The sequence below is a fragment of the Nycticebus coucang genome, chromosome 9 (genome assembly GCF_027406575.1).
Source record: "Nycticebus coucang isolate mNycCou1 chromosome 9, mNycCou1.pri, whole genome shotgun sequence".
Taxonomy (NCBI): Eukaryota; Metazoa; Chordata; class Mammalia; order Primates; family Lorisidae; genus Nycticebus; species Nycticebus coucang.
Window position 1 is genome coordinate 8,676,984 of NC_069788.1, and position 14,174 is coordinate 8,691,157.

General features: G+C 49.2%; 1 protein-coding gene across 1 annotated transcript in view; it reads left to right on the plus strand.

Annotated features, from left to right (window-relative positions):
- Positions 1 to 14,174, plus strand: part of IMPG1 (interphotoreceptor matrix proteoglycan 1) — a 163,033-nt gene that overhangs the window by 133,691 nt on the left and 15,168 nt on the right. The window contains 1 exon segment of the mRNA XM_053603577.1: positions 745 to 964. Coding sequence (XP_053459552.1) covers positions 745 to 964 — 220 coding nt within the window.

A 14,174-nucleotide genomic window follows, 5' to 3' on the forward strand; every position in this document is an offset into this window, starting at 1 on the left:
AGGCCCCGGAACATGCTTTCGAGATCACTATTATTCAGTTTGGAAAGGGCTCACTGCTTTCTGTTTTCCCTCACATCTCAGATAAGGGCAGGGAGGTACAACACAGCCCCTCCACGGCACTGTGGTTGCAAGCTTGACCGAGGTCACACAGCTAGCCGGGGACAGCTCCAGGACTGGAACCCAGGCCTCCTGACTGCCAGCTCCCTACCGTTTCCCCCGCCCCACATTTGTGTTCACCAGGAGCCACTTGCTGCATAGACAGACACGCTGAGCCTTAAGCTGTTGTCTATTTCTGTGGATCATTTGAAATTGGTCGCTTCCCAGCAGATGTCCCATTTACACAGGCGCAGGTCAGTCTGCTCCCGGCTCAGTTTGGAACACTGTTTTTATTTGCTTGAATTTTTTTTTAAATAACTGATTGAACCTGGCATTTCAGCTTTGCAGATAGCATTGGCCTGGATTTTTAAAAATCATCTATTCCCACCATTCTTCATGAAGAAAATCACTGTCCATCCATCTCAATCCACTGATAGAAACGTGGAAATCTGGAACATAATCACTGCAAATAGATCATTAAGTAGGGTGGTGTCCTGGCCTCCCATTACATCCAGAAACAAAAATGTAAACAGTTAAAAAGAACTGAAATTTATGTCCCAGATAATGAAAAGTGACTCTAAGTGGAATTAGCAGCAGCTGAGCGCTCAGAACACAACTAAGAGAAAATAACCGTGTTTTATTTTGCAGCTGGTTCCATATCTGCGATCCAATCTTACCGGATTTAAGCAACTCGAAATACTTAACTTTCGAAATGGGAGCGTGATCGTGAATAGCAAAATGAGGTTTGCCCAGTCGGTGCCATATAACCTCAGCCAGGCAGTGCATGGAGTCCTGGAGGATTTTCGTTTTGTGGCAGCCCAGCAACTTGACCTGGAAATAGACAGCTACTCTCTCGATATTGAATCAGGTAAAAGAATGCAGCCCAGAAAGTGGTGGGAATTTTATACTCATTTTGTTTTGTTTTGCTTTGTTTTTAGGCATGCAGTTCAACCCTTAGGCCATAAAAATCAAACTAAAATCACATTTGATAAAATAACCTTTTGGAAGCTACAGATGATGTTATTAGAAAAGTAAAGTCTTTAGACACACAGGTTGAAGTTTTCATACATCAATTTAACAAAAAAAAAAAAAAAGCAAATAACAAGCACACCTTTTGCTTCCCAATTTGAGAGCTCTGTTTTACCCTCAGAACAAAACTTATGCTTTGCTTAAGAGATTTTTTTCTTATTTTTTTTTTTCTTGACCGGGGCTGGGTTTGAACCTGCTACCTCTGGCATATGGCGCCCTACCCACTTGACCACAGGCAAGATTTTTTTTTTTTTTCTTAATGTAGCCCTTAGCCATGCTAATTTACATTCTGCTGGAAGTCAAAGCACTTTCTCCCTGCTCTGAAGCAGCCTGGGAGATTCCTATCTAAGAAACCTTTCAATCACGGTTAACTACGTATCAGATAGCCCCTTTGAGACACAATCCAGGAAGAAACTGAGATAGCATCTCAAGGAAAAGAAAAATAATCATTAAATACAAAATTGAAATTTGGAGAAAGTCATTTTGCCATGAATAAGGAAATTAAAACAGAATGTCTGCTTCCCAGTTGTGTGTTCTAGATCAGGTTCCCATGCAGATTAAAACAAAGAAGTGTTAAGAATGGAACAAAACTCCTAGAGATGTGGAGGCTTAGCCCACGGCTACGGAACAGCGGGCAAACATGTGTTCTGATGATAAAGCAGACTGTGGGTACCTCTGAAACCAGCTATGCCCAAATTGGGAACTGTTTTCACCATTAGTTTCTGTTTTCTAACCAACTGAAGGAAGTTTTTATGCCCTGGAGTGCAAGGGCAGGAGGGCCCAGAGGCACTTCCCGTCAGATTCAAAACAAAGCTTCCTAATTGGCTATGAATTAGTGAAGTGAATCTTTAACACCCTCTCCGGCTCTCAGTGGACTAACAATGAAAGCGGAGGGAAAGGCCTGGGGCAAAATGCAAACCAAAAGGCTCCGTGGGAGACGTTTATCTTTGCAGAGCAGGGCTTTGAGCAACTTTAAGAAAATTGCCTCCTGTACTTTAGTAAACAGAATCGTTAAAAAGACAGACTGTGCCCGGAGGTCCTGAGCCAGCCAGTACTTACCTCTGAATGGAGCCACTTAGTAAGCCCTCTGGACCCCCTAAGAAATCAAAGGCCTTCTAAATGCTGGTAAGATGGTGCCTGTTCCTCGGAAGGAGCTGGTTAGGATCCAGAGGCTGATTTCTTCAGCCGTTGATAGAGATAACAAGAAGTACATGAGCACCTTTTGGAAAGCGTAAGGGAGGCCCATCCTCCCTTCCATCCTCCCACTGGGAGATGACAGTTAACTTAAGGACCCAGGCAGCAACAGTAGGTCAGTGTGAGGAGCGAGTGAGGTGTTAGTTATGGGGGCTGGCTTCGCATGCAGGTGCCTCTTACCAGGGCCTTAGGGAAGCCCCCTGTGTCCTGCCAGGGTTGTGTAAGGGACACGGGTGATGCTGGAAGGAAGCACAGCATAGCAATGGCCTTGCAAGTCCCCAGCCTGAATGTGGGTCCTGCAAGCTAACTAACCGCAGCTCTCGGTTTCGACAACTGGAAAACGGAGATGGTGACATTAGTGAGGACTAAAAGAAAATGTACTGCACTTAGCACAGGGTTGGACAAATTGTGATTGTGTAGGGGCCAGGGACCGAGTTTCCCTGGGCCTCAGAAGTTTTGCTGAAAAATCAACTCACAGAAGAAAGATTAAATGGAGAAAAGGCGTACAAATTTATTTCTCGTGTATACATAGGAGCCTTCAGAAGGAAGACCCAAAAATACGGGGAAATTGTCCACTGCTATGCTTAGGTTCAAACAAGTACAGACAGCTGTGTGGGAACGTGAGTGGACAAAGAGGACATGACAGACGGAGTGTGGACACCAGCAAGGCCAGTCTGTCCTCGGCCTCTCTGCGTGGCATTTCTCCCCCGTCCCCCCACCCCAGGGTACTGGGCAGGACCCTTCCTGGGATGGGATCTTATAATGGACAGCCAAACAACGTAGGTCAGATGATTTCTTTATGGCCAGTTTTTACACAGACACAACAGAGGGAAAGTTACAGTAATATTTTTAGCTTTTGTGCCTGGCTTTGGGAAAAGGGGGCTCTGGTTTCTATGACCTGCCTTGGGGAAGAGGGATCTTAGTTTCTATGGCTAGCAGTGGGGAGGGGGGAATGAGGGGCCAGAGGCAGGAGGGCAGAAGGCCAGAGAGTGGCCTTTGCTTCAGAGGCTGCTTCTCAGGCTTTCCTTTGGGGGTGCTATTTTCTGAGCCCCAACAGTTACCTAGTAAACGTTAGCTGTCATTTTTGCAATATTGTCACAATTAACTATTCTTTCATGGCCTGGGCAGGAACCAGCAAAAAACGATAAAAAGGAATGTGACAAGGTATTTGTGTGAAGGTTGCAACCAAAATTATTTTTACTAATTTCTTGTCAACAGTTCTATGCAACCTTTCCTCTAAAAAGTCAATGGCAATAAAAACGAGACGGTGCTAACATCAGTGTCAGTCTCTGCTGATGACGAATATACACTCAGCCACCTACAAATGCCTGGGGCTGAACACTGTACCATGGTTCCACGTCCAATTCTTTTTTTTTTTTTTTTTGTAGAGACAGAGTCTCACTTTATGGCCTTTGGTAGAGTGCCATGGCCTCACACGGCTCACAGCAACCTCCAACTCCTGGGCTTAAGCGATTCTCTTGCCTCAGCCTCCAGAGCAGCTGGGACTACAGGCGCCTGCCACAACGCCCGGCTATTTTTTGGTTGCAGTTTGGCCGGGGCTGGGTTTGAACCCGCCACCCTCGGTATATGGGGCCGGCGCCCTACCGACTGAGCCACAGGCGCTGCCCCCACATCCAATTCTTACTCATAATGCAGGACCAGTAGAAGGCCAGGCCACACGGGGAGCCCTGAGGAATTACTTGCCTGCTTTTCAGAGGTGGCTCAACCCTGAACCTGAACCAGCTCAAAAACCTCCAGAGAAATAGACATGGTAAAGCCACATGCTACAGGGAGTGAGAATGAAAGCTGTCAGTGTGGAGTGACTGCTCATGGCAACTACACGGGAGATACTTTGCAAAAGCCACTGACATGTGACAGGGAGCTTTTCGGTAAAGTATCAAAGTTCTACCCAATTCCTTACTAGATACCTGGAGAGTGACAAGATCTAAATTTTAAACACAGTTACAAACCAATGGAAGAAGTCTCCCAAACAATGGCTGTGGTGAGCCACTTAGGAAGTGAAAGACACTTCAAAGAAAGGGTTTCAGGACAGCAGAATTAGAAACTCAAATACGAATTTCATAAAAGTTAAACAATGAACTGTATAAATTCATCTACATAAATTAAAGGGGATAAATCCAATATTCAAAGTAGCTCATATGTACACTGTGCTGTGCACAGGTGAAAAGCTACTGCCCAAAAGACTGCCAGGTTCCCCTCCTGACCCACAGTGAGTTAGAGGGGAGGACGGTCCCCTGCTGACCCACAAGGTGGAAGGGAAGAGGTTCCCCTGCTGACTCACAGAGAGGTGGAGAAGAGGAGGTTCCCCCACTGACCCATAGTGAGATGGAGAGGAGAAGGTTACCCGCTAACCCACAGAGAGGTGGAGGGGAGGAGGTTACCCGCTGACCCACAGAGAGGTGGAGGGGAGGAGGTTCCCCTGCTGACCCACAGTGAGGTGGAGGGGAGGAGGTTCCCCTGCTGACCCACAGAGAGGTGGAGGGGAGGAGGTTCCCCTGCTGACCCACAGAGAGGTGCAGGGGAGGAGGTTCCCCTGCTGACCCACAGTGAGGTAGAGGGAGGAGGTTCCCCTGCTGACCCACAGTGAGGTGGAGGGGAGGAGGTTCCCCTGCTGACCCACAGTGAGGTAGAGGGAGGAGGTTCCCCTGCTGACCCACAGAGAGGTGCAGGGGAGGAGGTTCCCCTGCTGACCCACAGTGAGGTGGAGGGAGGAGGTTCCCCTGCTGACCCACAGTGAGGTGGAGGGGAGGAGGTTCCCCTGCTGACCCACAGTGAGGTGGAGGGGAGGAGGTTCCCCTGCTGACCCACAGAGAGGTGGAGGGGAGGAGGTTCCCCTGCTGACCTACAGGGAGGTGGAGGGGAGGAGGTTCCCCTGCTGACCTACAGAGAGCTGGAGGGGAGGAGGTTCCCCTGCTGACCCACAGTGAGGTGGAGGGGAGGAGGTTCCCCTGCTGACCCACAGAGAGGTGGAGGGGAGGAGGTTCCCCTGCTGACCTACAGGGAGGTGGAGGGGAGGAGGTTCCCCTGCTGACCTACAGAGAGCTGGAGGGGAGGAGGTTCCCCTGCTGACCCACAGTGAGGTAGAGGGAGGAGGTTCCCCTGCTGACCCACAGTGAGGTAGAGGGAGGAGGTTCCCCTGCTGACCCACAGTGAGGTGGAGGGGAGGAGGTTCCCCTGCTGACCCACAGGGAGTGGAGGGGAGGAGGTTCCCCTGCTGACCCACAGTGAGGTAGAGGGAGGAGGTTCCCCTGCTGACCCATAGTGAGGTGGAGGGGAGGAGGTTCCCCTGCTGACCCACAGTGAGGTGGAGGGGAGGAGGTTCCCCTGCTGACCCACAGTGAGGTGGAGGGGAGGAGGTTCCCCTGCTGACCCACAGTGCGGTGGAGGGGAGGGGGTTCCCCTGCTGACCCACAGTGAGGTGGAGGGGAGGAGGTTCCCCTGCTGACCCACAGAGAGGTGGAGGGGAGGAGGTTCCCCTGCTGACCCACAGTGAGGTGGAGGGGAGGAGGTTCCCCTGCTGACCTACAGGGAGGTGGAGGGGAGGAGGTTCCCCTGCTGACCCACAGGGAGTGGAGGGGAGGAGGTTCCCCTGCTGACCCACAGTGAGGTGGAGGGGAGGAGGTTCCCCTGCTGACCCACAGGGAGTGGAGGGGAGGAGGTTCCCCTGCTGACCTACAGGGAGGTGGAGGGGAGGAGGTTCCCCTGCTGACCCACAGTGAGGTGGAGGGGAGGAGGTTCCCCTGCTGACCCACAGAGAGGTGGAGGGGAGGAGGTTCCCCTGCTGACCCACAGTGAGGTGGAGGGAGGAGGTTCCCCTGCTGACCCACAGTGAGGTGGAGGGGAGGAGGTTCCCCTGCTGACCCACAGTGAGATGGAGGGGAGGAGGTTCCCCTGCTGACCCACAGTGAGGTGGAGGGGAGGAGGTTCCCCTGCTGACCCACAGTGAGGTGGAGGGGAGGAGGTTCCCCTGCTGACCCACAGTGAGGTGGAGGGGAGGAGGTTCCCCTGCTGACCCACAGTGCGGTGGAGGGGAGGGGGTTCCCCTGCTGACCCACAGTGAGGTGGAGGGGAGGAGGTTCCCCTGCTGACCCACAGAGAGGTGGAGGGGAGGAGGTTCCCCTGCTGACCCACAGTGAGGTGGAGGGGAGGAGGTTCCCCTGCTGACCTACAGGGAGGTGGAGGGGAGGAGGTTCCCCTGCTGACCCACAGGGAGTGGAGGGGAGGAGGTTCCCCTGCTGACCCACAGTGAGGTGGAGGGGAGGAGGTTCCCCTGCTGACCCACAGGGAGTGGAGGGGAGGAGGTTCCCCTGCTGACCTACAGGGAGGTGGAGGGGAGGAGGTTCCCCTGCTGACCCACAGTGAGGTGGAGGGGAGGAGGTTCCCCTGCTGACCCACAGAGAGGTGGAGGGGAGGAGGTTCCCCTGCTGACCCACAGTGAGGTGGAGGGAGGAGGTTCCCCTGCTGACCCACAGTGAGGTGGAGGGGAGGAGGTTCCCCTGCTGACCCACAGTGAGATGGAGGGGAGGAGGTTCCCCTGCTGACCCACAGTGAGGTGGAGGGGAGGAGGTTCCCCTGCTGACCCACAGTGAGCTGGAGGGGAGGAGGTTCCCCTGCTGACCCACAGTGAGGTGGAGGGAGGAGGTTCCCCTGCTGACCCACAGTGAGGTGGAGGGGAGGAGGTTCCCCTGCTGACCCACAGTGAGATGGAGGGGAGGAGGTTCCCCTGCTGACCCACAGTGAGCTGGAGGGGAGAAGGTTCCCCTGCTGACCCACAGTGAGGTGGAGGGAGGAGGTTCCCCTGCTGACCCACAGTGAGGTGGAGAGGAGGATGTTCCCCTGCTGACCCACAGTGAGGTGGAGGGGAGGAGGTTCCCTTGCTGACCACAGTGAGGTGGAGGGTTGGAGGTTCTCCTGCTGACCCACAGTGAGGTGGAGGGGAGGAGGTTCCCCTGCTGACCCATAGTGAGGTGGAGGGGAGGAGGTTCCCCTGCTGACCCATAGTGAGGTGGAGGGGAGGAGGTTCCCCTGCTGACCCATAGTGAGGTGGAGGGGAGGAGGTTCTCCTGCTGACCCACAGTGAGGTGGAGGGGAGGAGGTTCCCCTGCTGACCCATAGTGAGGTGGAGGGGAGGAGGTTCCCCTGCTGACCCATAGTGAGGTGGAGGGGAGGAGGTTCCCCTGCTGACCCACAGTGCGGTGGAGGGGAGGGGGTTCCCCTGCTGACCCACAGTGCGGTGGAGGGGAGGGGGTTCCCCTGCTGACCCACAGTGCGGTGGAGGGGAGGGGGTTCCCCTGCTGACCCACAGTGCGGTGGAGGGGAGGGGGTTCCCCTGCTGACCCACAGTGAGGTGGAGGGCAGGGGGTTCCCCCGCTGACCCACGGTGAGGTGGAGGGGAGTAGTTTCCCCCACTGACCCACGGTGAGGTGGAGGGGAGGGGGTTCTCCCACTCACCCACGGTGAGTTGGAGGGGAGGGGGTTCCCCTGCTGACCTTCGGTAAGGTGGAGGGGAGGAGGTTCCCCTGCTGACCCACAGTGAGGTGGAGGGGAGGAGGTTTCTGCAGGCAGGGAGATCACGGGGCACAGGGCACTCAATGACACGTAGGTTTCCTCACTCGCAACTTTGGGTCCTGGTTTTGTTACTTCAAAGTATAAGGATAGACTCCCCAATGCAACCAACAGGTGGGCACTCGGTCTGGTGCCTGGGACCCTGATTTTCTCTACCTGCTGAGTCCAAAACAATAGCGTTCACGCACCACTATGTCACACCTAACATGGGAAAGTCGGTCCTTGCCCAACGGAATGTGCAGTATGCTGGGAAAAGAACTCTGAGAACTGTGCTGGGATCACAACTGTGCCCTTTTCATTCCTAAGGAGTTCTTCCTGGCCACTTTCCCATGGGCCAGGCTGCCCATAAATGCCTGGGTGCTGGGAATCATCAAGGGATGTCCCATTATGAAGGGAGCACTGAATGTCCCTTTAAATCTCAGTTTGTTAAGACCTGGTAGCCTGAACAGAAGAGAGAATGCTGGAGTCAAAATAAATGTAAAAGGCTGGGTTCGTGCCTCATGTCTGTAATCCCAGCACTCTGGAAGGCCGAGATAGGCAGATTGCTTGAGCTCAGGAGTTCAAGACCAGCCTGAACAAGAGTGAAAGCCCCATCAGGGCTAAAAATAGAAAAGTTAGCCAAGTGTTGTAGTGGGCAACTATAGTTCCAGCTTCTTGGGAAGCTGAGGCAAGAGGATTGCTTGAGCCCAAGAGTTTGAGTTTGCCATGAACTATGATGATGCCACGGCACTCTACCCAGGGTGAGAGAGTGAGATTCTGTCTCAAACAAACCCCTCCAAAAAGCCAGAAATAAACGTAAAGAATTCTAGTCCCTCTGGGTTGGTCAAGGAGATGGTTATTGATAGTTGGTGATGGTGAGGACTTAGCAGCCGGAGCTGGGAAGACAGGACCTCAGGGCACCAGGGACACAGCAGTAGGAGCTACCACTGGAAGGAGGGGGCTGCAGAGGGGAAGGAGGGGTGTGGTGGTGAGGTTCACACCTCCGCAGACTCAGCACACACAACCCTCATTCACTCCTCCCCTGCCATCTGCAGCCTGATTCTAAGGCAAGGAAGAGACAGCACCAAAACCCACCACCGTTGCTTCTCAACGGAATTAATTAATTTCTTGATTCTATGAGTCTTCATATCTTATAAAATTTCTTAAACATAAAATTCAAAACACTATTCTTAAAAAAAAAACCCTGTACATTTGCAGTAAAGTCTTTCTGGCATCAGTAACCTTCTGCAATTTTAGTTGGGGAAATACATACCAAATTTTTTTAATTATAGGAAAAACAGGTGTCTAAATTTTAAAACAAATTAGGGGAAAATGTGCAGATTATTTTCAATCTTTTTTTTTTTTTAATCTAGCACTGTGACAGCTATTTACTCCTAGTTTTCCAGTGTGACTGGCTGATCTATATTTTCTCCTTTTGATGGTATATTTGAGTGTAAGCTGTCATAGTGACTGACAGGCGAGCTGATTAAAATCTCCTCTGAGTACAACTAACCAGTGCAACCCATGGATCGTGCCACCTCTCAGGTCACTGAACCCTGAATGAAGATAATTACTTCAGGTTCCTGGAGAAAAAGGACTCAAATTCCAATTTACCTGGCTATTGGCTCTATTGCTGGGGTGGTCTTTTCAGGTATGAAAGGCTCGCACAGCAGCACCTGCCCCCAGCACATAGGCAGAGAGGCCAGCGTGGCTCTGACCATCACGGTCCCTGATAATACCAGAGGGGGTCACTTTAGCAAATACAAGCAGTGCCCCAGATTCAGGTTTTGATGAGTGTATGCTTGAACTCAAGGATTCTGCTCCAGTCTGCCAAAAAGATTCTCTCTGACAGAAATCTTCAGAGAGAAAAGGGCAGCTGCTGAAAATACGACATTTCAGGAATAAATACTTAGCTTGTCTCTGGGAAAGAATCCCAAAAATCTACCCTTGGAAAATGGGTAGATTTAATCATCAGGCATTCTATCATTTTCGTCTTTTTCCAGCCAGGATGGCCAAATTTAGCAAATCTGAGCTACTGGATTTCTCACGATTTCACTTCCCTGACCACTTCCTTGAAGGAACGAGGAAATTCACACTGCTGCTCCCCAACACTGGGGGGAGGTCCTCCCTCCTCAAGGAGAGTGGTCCCCCAGGCTCCAGCCTCCAGAACCATGGCCCGGCCCAGCCCTGCCTCCCCTCAAAGAAGCCCCCTCAAAATGTAGAAAGCAGAACTGTGAGCACATGTCACAGTTTTAACTTAATAATAAAGAAATCATTCGAATGATGAAGATGGTTTAGAGAGGATACGGAGAATGGGATTTTATGTAGCCAGAGAACAAAAGAGGATGATGAAATAAGATTGGTAAATATAAAACAGACAATACAATCCTTGTATCATCAAATTTCTTAGACACTAACTTCAAACTTTATAGAGTTGTAAAAAGTCCAGGTCGTGCTCAGTAGTAAATAGTGAGTCAAACAAAATTACTGCCTTCTGTGCATTGCCAAACATTTTTTTTTTTTTTGTAGAGACAGAGTTTCACTGTACCGCCCTCGGTAGAGTGCTGTGGCGTGACACAGCTCACAGCAACCTCTAACTCTTGGGCTTACGCGATTCTCTTGCCTCAGCCTCCCAAGCAGCTGGGACTACAGGCGCCCGCCACAACGCCCGGCTATTTTTGGTTGCAGTTTGGCCGGGGCTGGGCTTGAACCCGCCACCCTCAGTATATGGGGCCGGCGCCCTACTCACTGAGCCACAGGCGCTGCCCGCCAAACATTTTTTAAAAGGGCCAGATAGTATTTTAGGCGTTGGAAGCCAAAAGGCAAAATCAAAGGTATCTTGCAAGTCCTTACATACCCACTTAAAAGTTAACAATTCAAAAATCTAAAAAGCATTTTTAGCTTGCAGGTTGTACAAAGGCAGGCAGCTGGTCAGATTGGCCCACAGGTGGTCCCTGTCTACCAGGTGGGACTATTCGTATTCTGACAAGACATTAAAGGTCATGTGGTCAACTTTTCTTCTCATTTCCAAATATCAGATAATTTCTCTTAAGTCATCAACAATTGCCCAGCCTCTTCTTTCTCTAGCCCTGACTTCTGCTGATACAGAAAACTCAGGTGACACCCCCAGCGTGACTTGGATCCCTGCTCATTTAGACCCCAGTGAGCAGTTATGGTTCATCTGCCACAAGTCAGACACTGGGACACTCCCCGGGACCCAGAGATGAGTCACCTCATCTCTGTCCTCAAGGAGCCCCATGCCTAAAAAGAAAAAGAGAAGCATATACAAAAAAAAAGTGATAATAGAGTCTGTCAAGTACTATAATCAGAATGTGTACAGAAAAGTTACAGCGTGCAGACCAGAGGGCAATTACTTGTATAGTGGTGAGGGGCTGTCACGGCAGGCTTCAGACAGTCCCACTGAGCAGCGAGGGAACACACTGGGGAGGCACGGGAAAATGCAGACATTTCTGGGAACATCAAGCTTCTTCATTGTGCCACTGTGATCACAGCTTTGGACAGGCAGTAGGGACAAAGGGAGACCAGCCTGGAAGGAAGGGAAGGGTAGGCCAGACTGAGACAGTTCACTTGAAGCCAAGTTGCCTAAAAACCCCTGTCAAATCTACTTGCAACCACTTTGATGTCTTTTTCTTTCTTCTTCCCTCCACCCCCATGAAGTATAGTCTTTTAAAATTAAAATTTAATAAAATTTTGTTTGGTAAAGTTCAAAACATCTTCAAAGTAAATACTAGATAAGCCTTTAAAGTGTTCTCAAGTTTATACAAGAACACAGCTTATCATTCATAAAATATTGTAAATTTCAAAAAATACTTAGTAAAACTATATCAATAAGGACAAAGGGTGGTACGTAGTTTAATTTGTTTTTTATTTTAAATGTGAAGAATGAGGCAAAAAAAAACAAGGTCCCTTGAGGATTTAAAAAGACTCCAAAAATATTTGGGGGAAAACCAGTTCTAAATGAAATTGACATTAAGTGAGGCTGGGGAGAGGGAGGTTAACCAGTGTGATGAAAATGTGTCAAACTGTTTATAAAACCAATGTATGGTGCCCCATGATCACATTAATGTACACAGCTGTAATTTAATAATAATAATTTTTTAAAAAGCAAATATATATTTGGAAAATGCTGCAGCCAGACAATGGGTTTTTAAAAATGGCCCAAGGCAATCAGGGAGAGAGAGAGAGAGAAAGAAAGAGAGAGAAACCCCAACATTTAATAGGGAGGTAGGAGGATTGTCAGAAAGGCAGTGAGGAAGGAGGGAAAGCAGGAGAGGTTGACACTGCAGAAAGCCAGGGAGGAGAAAGCAGAGGCTGGGCCCCCCGTTTTTGCAGCTGTGAGTGAACAAAGGGTAGGGCTCATTAGAGCGGACAGTTAAGGGTCATTAGAACCCTTTGCAGGGCCATTACAAGGGTCTTCAGGACCTTTCAGTGAAGTTGGAATGCAAGGGAAAGTGAGAAAGTCAACAGCTCTGATCACCTCCTGTTTTAGAACTTAGAGCAAGTTGCCCTTGAGTGTCCAGACTCCTTCCTTTCCAGAAACTGGATAATTACATTTCAAAGGGAAGGCTCCCAGGCCCTTGAGAAAAACATTCCTTATTCTCACACAGTAAAAGTGGCCAAAGGCTTTTTAGAGGATTTACATTTCAAAGGGGCATAGTAAGAATTTGCAATTACAAGTTGTCTTAACTAATTGCTCTAAGAAAAGGGTGGCCCAGGGCCTGGAGTTAGGGAGAAGGCAGCTGAGGCTACCTCAGTCTGGGGTAATAATACTGTATTTCTTGTCTGCGCCTCCAATTTTATTGTATTTACAGCCAATACCCAGACAATTTATTTAGTTTGATTTGCAAATTTTGAAACAAATTCCGGTCAAGTCTTTCTCTTTCCTTTTTGCCTAATGTCATAATGGGAAAGTAGTTGGTGGCAGCAATGCTGGGGGGGGGGGGGATCGTTATTCCATAACTCCTTTTCAACTAAAAAGAAGAAGAGAGAATTTGAAAATCTTATGAGATTTCTCGGTGAATATCATTTCACATTCAGATCAGCATTTGGATTCCTGGATATGCCCTCTGGACGAGAGTTAGCAATCCGTGAGGCCAAGTAACACCCACAGAGGAGCCGGGTGGAGCAGCCACACGCTGTTATTACTGCATTTGGTTTGCCATTTACCTTGGAAAATCCTCTGAATAAATGAATCTGTGATACAAAAGGTACAAACCAGTGTTAGAACTTTCTGTGATACATCAGCTGAAAAACCGAATAAATCACGTGCTGCTCAGTATTCCGCCAGCATCCCCAGAAACTGAAGGTGTCTTTCACTTGGACAGCTATGAAAGTTCCTCAGAAGCATGGAGAGCTTTTGTGCCCGACGGTTGTGCAGGTTGAAGATTTCAAAAATGTAGAGCCACATACAACTTAGTGTCTCCTTGAATTCTCAAGAAGCCTCCTTCAGAGTGGGCAGCCCTGAAGGCTGGTAAATGGTAAACGATGAAATTAATTACTGTCTGGCACCCAGGATGCTTCTGCAAAAGTGTGGATCAACCAACTTATTTAATCTAGAAAATGCATCTATTGCAAGACTCCCATCTAATCACCAGCCCAGAAAAGGCGGTAGAGGTCATTCAAAATAATAATGACAATGAAACAATGGTAATAGCTACTATTAATAATCGACACTATTTTTAATCTTAATAAACATGCAAAGTCTGTATTAGTTCCCCCCATTATATAGTCAGAGGAACTGGGTCTCAGAGACGTCTAAGTCAAACCCTTTACAGGTCCCCAGTCCTGTTGCTGGGATTCAAAGCCAGGTCTGGGCGCCTTTCTACTGTCCCCTATGGCCTCTTTACAAAAAGAAATCTTACAAACCCTCCAAACGGCCAGTGCAGAAGACGAGGTCCCTGGGTTACGCCTCAGGTGAACCCTCAGCAGAGGGATGTATTTATTCCAATTGTTAAATGCTAAGTCACAAGCACTCTGTGAACGTGATATGCAGGCTTTGAGAACAGGCAGACTTCCCCGGCTCTAGGCCCTGTTTGCTTTCATGAATTTTTTTTTTTTTATTAAATCATAGCTGTGCACAATAATGCAATCATGGGGTACAATGTGCTGGTTTCATATACAATTTGAAATATTTTCGTCGAACTGGTTAACATAACCTTCACGGCATTTTCTTAGTTATTGTGTTCAGATGTTTATATTCTGCATTTAGTAAGTTTCACCTGTACCCTTCATTAATGCAAATGTTAATATTAATTAAGAGTATTTTAAAA